This window comes from Aphelocoma coerulescens, chromosome 15, assembly GCF_041296385.1.
Source record: "Aphelocoma coerulescens isolate FSJ_1873_10779 chromosome 15, UR_Acoe_1.0, whole genome shotgun sequence".
Lineage (NCBI taxonomy): Eukaryota > Metazoa > Chordata > Aves > Passeriformes > Corvidae > Aphelocoma > Aphelocoma coerulescens.
Genome location: NC_091029.1, coordinates 4913579 through 4921904, shown reverse-complemented (window position 1 = coordinate 4921904; position 8326 = coordinate 4913579). Strand labels below are relative to the sequence as shown.

Here is an 8326-nt window from a genome sequence, read left to right as displayed (position 1 = left end):
TAATATGTATCTAACATCTATTTATATCTAATAATTTCTTTATAATGAATATGCAAAATATATATTAGATGTATATGATACATAATATATTTAATGTATAAAATACACAATATATTTAATGTATATATTATATATTTAATATAGAAGATACATAATATATTATATATATATTATATAATGCATATAATACATTTTCTGGATGTTTTGAGTTGAGAGAGACCAGGAGCCATCCAGGGACACGTGGGGGTCTGGAGCAGAGCCAGTCCTGTCCCTACTGCTCCTGGGCAGATTCCAGCCTGGGGAGGTCACTGAACAAACAGCCCCACCACATCCCCCTTTGCCATCTGGATCTCAGCTTTTCCAGGCCCCCGGAGCAGCAGGATCAGTGTCAGCCTAAACTGAGCCCGGCAGAGCCTCAACCCAGACACCCCACTCCTTCCTCTGACTCCTTGTCCCACCTTCAGGGATTTTTCCCCCTCAGAGAGAGTGAGGCCCTGGCACGTGTGTGTGTGCGGTGGTTGATATTCCCAGATGTCCTGGGTTGAAGTGTATTCTATTACCATCCTCATGAGCAGTGGAAATCAGGTGGGGCAGTGTTTCCTTGCCTCCTCCCCCCAGACTATCTTGCTGTTAATGGCCCATCATTGTCCTGCTGCATGACTCAGAGATAACTCCCTCCGGACCATCTTCTGTTAATGAGCCTAATCAACACTTGGCCTCATGACTCATTACCCCATTGTGAGATGCTCCACCCAGAGGGAGGAACCAAGCATCCCATCGTGGATATAATCTGGGACTCTGAGCACCAAAGACACTGGCTCCATTGGATTTCCAGAGGACAGGAGCCCCACAGCCACCACTGGACTTTCTGAGGAAGAGCAGACCCCTTCTACCACAGGATCACCACTTCAGAGGATTGCAGCCACCATTCCACCAGACTGCTACACCACCCTGCCTAACAGGGACTCAGGTTGTATCTTGACTCTGTCAGTTTTCTTTTACTTTCTTTTCCTTTTCTTTAATTTCCATTAAATTGTTATTCTGACTTGGTGCCTCCCCCTGGTTTGTTTTCAAACTAGCACACCAGATGATCCGGGATGCTCTGGGCTCTGCCGGGATCGCCGGGAGCCTCGCTGGAGCGCAGCACGCGCCTGTCACCGGCGCGGCAGGAGGGTGTGGGCTGGCTGGCACTGAGGCAGGAATCCCAGCGGGACTTCAATAAGGATAAAGCTCAGCCTGATAAAACCGAGCCCCAGCCTGACAGATGGCCCTGAGCGAGCAGGAAAGGTGGGAGCTGGGCAGGGAGCACATCCTGCCTTCCTCCCTACTGTTCCCACTCCAGGATCAGCAATGGGGGACACCCTGGGAAGGGCTAAGATCCTGATTTTGGTGGGGACAGGGGACTTGGGGTCATCCTCCGTGGTCCTGCACAGCACAGAGACACAATTCCCGCTCTCCATCCACACAGGGATGAGGTGGGTGGCCAAGGCTGCACTGCTTTGGCAAACCCAGTCCATTTTAATTTTCCATCCATCCCTGCCATGCCACGCCATGCCAAGGACTTGGCTCATCTCTTCACAGACCCTTTTCCCCATTCCAAACCCATTTGGAAGTCCCTGTGCTGGGGGTGGGCTTGGCCACTGCCAGAGCTGCCGGAACACGAGCCCAGCCTCAACAGCAAGCAGCGAGCAGGGGGCAGGGGGAGGCTGCCACGCCTGCTGAGCCACCTGAAGGAAGAATAATTTCAATTCTATCTCCCTTTTGGAAGGGACACATTTAATGGCAGAGAGGCTCCATGCATGGCAGCAATCGGGAATTAACTCCCTTCATCCAAGTGCCGTGAAATTGAATCCCGTCAGCGCGGGCAGGAGCTGAACATGGTGCAGGAGAGGTGGGGCTCCCACGTCCCCATCCTGCTGCCGGAGCCACCAACCCATCAGGACAACCCTGGCTGCTCTACCAGGTGAGGATGTGCAGCTCTGGGTTGTTCCCATCCCTCTGAGCAGAGTTAGGAGTCAAAGCCAAGCGTTCACAGATACGGGCGCTGGGAGGACCAGCTTATTTGTTGGAAAAGAGGCTCATGGATGCAGCTAATCACTTGGAAGTGCAGTAAATGGAGTTCCCTGATTGCTCTGAGAGCATTGGAGGAGGCCACAGAGCACCTCAGGCACATGGTAGGATTGTCAGGGTGGTCTGGTGCAGGACTAGGAGTTGGGTCGATGATCCCTGTGAGTCCCTTCCAACTCAGGAGTTCTATGATCTCCCTGATGCTCAGCACAGCAAAGGTCCCGTGGTTCAAGGGGGTGATGGGGAGACCAGGGGGGTCTCCAGCCCTGGTACCCACCTCAGAAGGGATTAGGAATTGCACCCGAGCCTGCCCAGATCACCCACAGTGCTGCTGGATTCTCCCTGAGAGACGGATGTGACGAGCCAAAGGCAGCTCTGCCAGCAGGAAAGCAGCCGGTCCCAGCACCGGGAGTGCTGCAGGATGGCTCTGGACACTCAATCCTGAGTGATGGGCACCATGCAGAGAAGGAGCTCTTACAGAGATCTCTCCTCTGAGGAGGGCTTTCCACAGGCACAGCCAGTGGAAGAAAAGAGCACGCTTTAATTGTGCTAATTAGAGACTTGGCAGTCTCGTTGCTTGATGCTTTTTGCATTTGCTGCGGAGACATTTCCCTTTGCCGGGGTCTGCCCTTCCCGGAGAGGGAGGGATGGCTGCTGTGGGGTGCTGGGGTCCAGGGGCATTACCCTCACATTGCTGCTGATCCCAGCTCTGAGATGCACTTGGGTGAAGGATCCTGGCTGACAGGATCCCTTCTTCAGGGGTGACGTGGAGCCTCCACACTTCCCTTCCCATCCCTGCCAACAGCACAGGGCAAAGCTCTTGTGCTGGAAGCAGGTGAATGTGCTAAAACACAGGGGCAAAGGGAATAACTCCTGTCCTCCCACTCCAGGCTATAAATGGCCATGGTCCTGCTCCTGGCTGGCTCAGCCATCGTTTTTGTGTCTCCTGAGCATTCCAGGGGGAGCAGGGAACAGGAGCTTTCTCTTCTGTGCCGTGCACACGCCGTATTTTCTGCCGGCCAGCGCTGATGGATGGCTCGGTCTCACCATCCATGAGCTTTGCTCTCTGGCTGCTCCAAGGGCAAACAATTCTCTGGACTCAGCCTGAAACGCTCCAGGCCAAGCATCGTTTTGTCGTGGTTTGTCATTAAAGGATGTGCACAGCCATTCCAAGTGACAGAGCAATTTCCTTTGTGTCCTGCAAAGCAAAAGGAAAAGAAAGAAGTCAGCGTATTACACACAAATCTGCTTTTCTCCTGCAAGCTGAAATAGGAACAGCTTAATTTCCAGCAAAGCCAATGCTGTAGTAATTCCAAATCAAAGGCTTCGTGTCAAAGGAATCATTTTGCTACAGCCACAAATAATGAGCAATTTATGTCACGTTTGGAGATTAGATTAAAAACGAGCTGCAAAGAGACACCTCAGCTGGAGGTGGTTGTAGGTCCAACTTCAGAAGCCAAAGGTGGGGCAGCACTGGACTCCTGGCCCTGGGTGTCCCTCCACCAGGTGCCACTGGTGTCCCTCCCCTCAGGTGCCAGCAGTTGGCTCCGGGCAAGCTGGGATCCCAAGGGCTGCTGCCTCTGCCATGGAGCCAGGCTGGGAGAGCTGGGGGTGTTCACCTGGAGAAGAGAAGGCTCCAGGGAGAGCTCAGAGCCCCTTCCAGGGCCTAAAGGGGCTCCAGGAGAGCTGGAGAGGGACTTGGGACAAGGGATGGAGTGACAGGACAAAGGGAATGGCTTCCCACTGCCAGAGGGCAGGGCTGGATGGGATATTAGGCAGGAATTGTTCCCTGTGAGGGTGGGCAGGCCCTGGCACAGGGTGCCCAGAGAAGCTGTGGCTGCCCCTGGATCCCTGGCAGTGTCCAAGGCCAGGTTGGACATTGGGGCTTGGAGCAGCCTGGGACAGTGGAAGGTGTCCCTGTCCATGGCAGAGGAAGGAACTGGATGATTTTTAAGGTCCCTTCCCACCCAAACCCTTCTGTGATTCCCTCCTTCTATGAAATCCCTCTGGGGAGAAATACTCGCTGCAAAGAGAAAAGCACTTGCTTTTCTCTCCCAGATACAGCAGAATCATTAAAAAAAGACCAATTTTAAACTAATTAGAGGCAATTTCTTCATTTGCTGCCTTCTTGCATGAGGCACACGTCGCAAAAGGGACACGTGGGAGCACAGGGAATGTCACCCTGAGCAGAGCTGCCTCCTGCCAGGCTGCTGGCCCTGCAGGGACCGAGGAATCGCCAGGAATTGCTGACAGGCAGCCGAGCAAAGTGCTGATGTGAGGCCTCATCCCCAGGCTCCGCATCCATTGCTGACAAGGAAAATGCTGCTTGCTGCAAGGCCTTTGCTTTAAATTAGAAGTGAAGGTGAAGAATCCAACAGGCAAAACAAAATGCTGAACAGTGCCCAATTGGCTTTTCAAGCTGCTATTGCCCCCTGGCTGTCCCGGGGGGTCCGGGGAGGTTGTGCAAATTGGTGCAAATTTCCCAGCCAAGCAAATGACTTGGAAATCGCTGATGGAAGAGGACAGATTTGTGCACAGACCTGCATCCTTTCGCCCCAAACCTCTGATCAAGGATTAAGTTTGGATCTCTTCTAGGAAAGAAGGGTGAGGCTGAGAAAAGAGCTTTTTGTGCATGTGGAAGGACGGGCTGGGCTCTGCACTGCACCACTCCCATGGACCTGCTCCCACCGTGGGGAATGGAATAACGAGAAGGGACCTGCGTGTCAAAGAAGCAAATATTTTATTGTGTAAAAACCAAGCAGGCATTAAATAGAGCCCCCCACTGCCCCCCACACCACGTGCCTTGCATGCCACTGGGATGTGCCCAGATATCCCCCACAGGCTGGAGCCATGGAAGCACAGACAGATCCATCTTCAAATACCTGTGGAACTATAAATGCTTCCAAGCTCTGCTGTTGCTGGGTGCCACATTGAGACCCAAGAGCCTCCTCAAAGATGGTTTTTGAGCAGTGCCACGTTGGATGAGACACCCAGGCTGCAGCTCTGGGTTACAAAGGACGGGTTTGGTGTTGCTCCAGCTCCTCCCAGCGTGGCCTTTCCCTGGCCATGGCATGTCCTCAGCATCTGCAGCAGCCGCTGGGTTTTAATTAAAGCACCAACTCCCACGTCAAAAAAACTGCAGGAGAACAGGAAAGTCCTCGTCCCCGCGGCTGGCCCTGAGCAAAGCTGCGGCGCTGGGAAACGGGGCAGGAGCACAAGGAAACCGTGTCCAAGACCAAATAAGTTTGTAGAACCATCCCATGACTTTCGTGGAGCCACCTGCAGTCTCTGCTCACGAGAGGTGGTTCCGCCAGGCGCAGGGAAGCCGTGTGCCCAAGGTGGCTCCTGGTCGCTGCGGGTCGGGGCCGGCTGCTGCGCTTGATCGAAAGGAATCCTGCAGAAAGTGGGACGTTGCATTATGCAGATTTGCTTCCTGGAAAGAAATGTTTTATTAACACACGCTCCCTTCGTGTGTTGGCTTAGTCAATCTGGTCACAGCTTGACATCCAATAAGTTACTCTAAAGGCAGTGGTTTTACAAAATGTTTTTCTAATCTATTTTAAACACTTAATTACAGTTCTGGCGCATTCATTAGGGACTCTGCTTTCAAACCTGGATTGCAGCAATAAATCCTAATTCTCCAAGTGTCAGTTGCAATCCAGACATGGCGTCCAAGTGGGTGTCGGGGGCTGTTGATGACTGGGGGAAGGATGTCTGGGCCAGGCAGAAGCCCTGTTCTCCAGAGAGGGAACAGCATCCAGCCCAAGCTGATTTCTAATCACCAAAAGAAACTTGGGCCCCTGAGGAGAGAGCACTCAAGGGCCTTGGGGGGATGTGTCTGCTGGGTGGTAGGGTGGGAGCTGAGGGATGCTGTTTTGGGAAACCCCAGTGAATTCCGAGCTGGTGCTGTGAATGGCTCTGCTGGGGCTGTCCCTGGCAACAGCAGTTTCCCCATTGCAGCCCTGAAGGTGCAAAGGCAAGGGGGGGGCCAGTCCCAGTGCCACACACCCCGAGGGACACCCTGGCAGCCCTGGGATGCTCTGACATGCCAGGAGGAGCACAGGGACTCCAGCTGCCCTGAGGTACCCTGTCCCCACACACTCCCCAGCATCAGCACAGGCACCAAGGGACCACGGATCAGAGCCAGCATCCCAAACGTGCCCCCACAGCTCTGAGCTCAGTGGCTCAGCACAGTTACCTCAGTCTTTGCCCAGGTACTTCTTCATGATGCTGCTGACATCGTCCTCCTTCCCCTCGGCCTCGGCACGGCGGCTCATCCCGCTACCCTGGCTGCTGGCTCTGCTGCTGGAGCCCTCCCCGTCCCCTCTCGGGGGCTGCGGCCGGCGCTTGATGCTGTTGGCACTCTGGGAGGAGAGGTGCGAGCCAGAGGATGAGGAGGTGTCCGAGAGGTCTCCGGGCTCTTCCCGGCTGCTCTTGGCCGTGCCCTTGGTCTCGGAGGACTCCAGAGTGCCCGCTATGGCCTCATCCTCGAAGCGCACGGTGAGGGGCCGGTGGCCGTCCCTTCTGTCCCTGCGGGGTCTGGCCAGGCTGCTGGTGGAGCGGGACTTGCGGATGGCCGGCAGGAAATCGTCAAAGTCAACCTTGGTTCTCCTCTCGTAGTTGAGGGTGGGTATTCGCCAGCTGAAGGGGTCACTCGCCTTCCCCTCACCCAGCCCATTGCCGGACAGGGAGCTCAGAAATCCCTCAGGCTCCTTCCCCAGTTCCACATCCTCCAGCGACTGCTCCAGGCAGCTCCTCCAGGAGCTCAGCCGTGACACAGCCAGCACCTCCACCCCGGCAGCCGGGGAGCTCGGCCGGCGGCCGGAGCCGTCGAGGGCCGGCAGGAGGGAGTCGTAGGAGCCGAATTTCGATGCCCTCTTCAGCGCTGGGGAACGCGAGGGCTCAGCTGGCTCCGAGGCCATGCTCCGCAGGCTAGAGGAGCGTGCGAGGCTGGCACCTGCTCCCTCCCCTTCCCCTGCCTGACCCCCCTCCAGCCTCCCCAGGGTCTCCTCGGCCGCTGGGACCGCCTGGCAGCGCCGCAGGGCCGCGGCGCCGGTGGTGCGGTAAATGGGGAGCGGAGAGGTGTCCGCCCCCAGCGTGGGCAGCCCCAGCTCCCGCTCCGCCGCCCGCTGCCGCCGCAGCTCCTCCACGTACTCGGAGAGGGCGGCCGAGCTGGGCACCGGCCCCGATGCCACTGAGAGCCTCCTTCTGCTGGGCACCGGCGGAGACACCGCGCTGGGGAACCTCCCGTCCGCAGCCGGGGAGCTGCCCCGCCGCAGCAGCGATGGGGACGTCTCTCCTGTCCTGTCCGTGGGCTTCTTTGGGCTCTCCAGCTCCTCTTCTTCTGCCAGAGGTTTTCCATAGTCCCGTCTTCTGGCCCCCAGCAGGGGACTCGCCGTCCTCCCCGAATCCGCAGCCTCGCCAGGTCTGGAAGAGCTCCGGGAGGACAGCGGCCGGCTCAGAGCGGGCTCCTTGGTGTCTCTGCTCACCCTGAACAACAGAAATTGGTGTTAGTTTAGACTGTGGGATTCCCAGTGACTGGGATGTCATTCAGCACGTGAAAAGCCGGCATTGGCATGGGAGTCTCGGGATAAACTCACTGCTGCATCCAGCAGCTGGGCAACGCCCAAGGATTTTATCTTAGCCCAGGTCAGCCAGGCCGGGTAATTCCTGGTGTAGAGCGTGTGGTGTTGGCTTCAGCTCTGCCAAGCCAACGCTTACCTCCAAATATCCTTTTTCTTGATGGATTACAGCAATATGTAGGATTTCTTTTATTTCTGTCAAAGCCAAAGATTATTCACTAAAATTTTATGAAACCAGCTCGCAGCGCACCCCCGACGCATCTCACTGTTATTGCTGGGCATGTTTCACCCAGGCTGCTGCTCTAACAGTTCTGAACTGCAGGAGCCCTGCAACACCCGGGCAGAGGCTGCACAGCGAGGGGGGATGGCCAGGCAGGACCACACCCGGGACAAGGGCTGGTGCAGGAACCACGTGGGATCCACCTCTGCTCAGCCCTGAGAACCCCCAACCACGCAGGCTGTCCCTGTCCTCGTGCAGCTGATGCACAGAGATGGAGGGGACTGCAGTCACTGGTGGGTTTGGGGTCACTGGTGTCACTAAGCCCCTGATGGGACACTTTATGGCCCCCTCCAAGCACCTACATTTGCTTGCTGGCAGTGTCCCCACTCCCATCACTGTCCCTCAGCCGAGGGAACCCAGGACTGGCCTGACTGGGAATTCTGCTGGGATGTGAATT

The 8326-nt window shown here is 55.9% G+C and overlaps 1 protein-coding gene across 1 annotated transcript in view; it reads right to left on the bottom strand.

The window, feature by feature from the left end:
* Positions 1–4815: 4815 nt before the first annotated feature.
* Positions 4816–8326, bottom strand: part of MYO18B (myosin XVIIIB) — a 57090-nt gene continuing 53579 nt past the window's right edge. The window contains exons 43-44 of the mRNA XM_069031336.1: positions 6266–7557; positions 4816–5500 (exon numbers count right to left, since the gene is read on the bottom strand). Coding sequence (XP_068887437.1) covers positions 6267–7557 — 1291 coding nt within the window. The 3' untranslated portion in view covers positions 4816–5500; position 6266. The remainder of the gene's footprint in view (positions 5501–6265; positions 7558–8326) is intronic.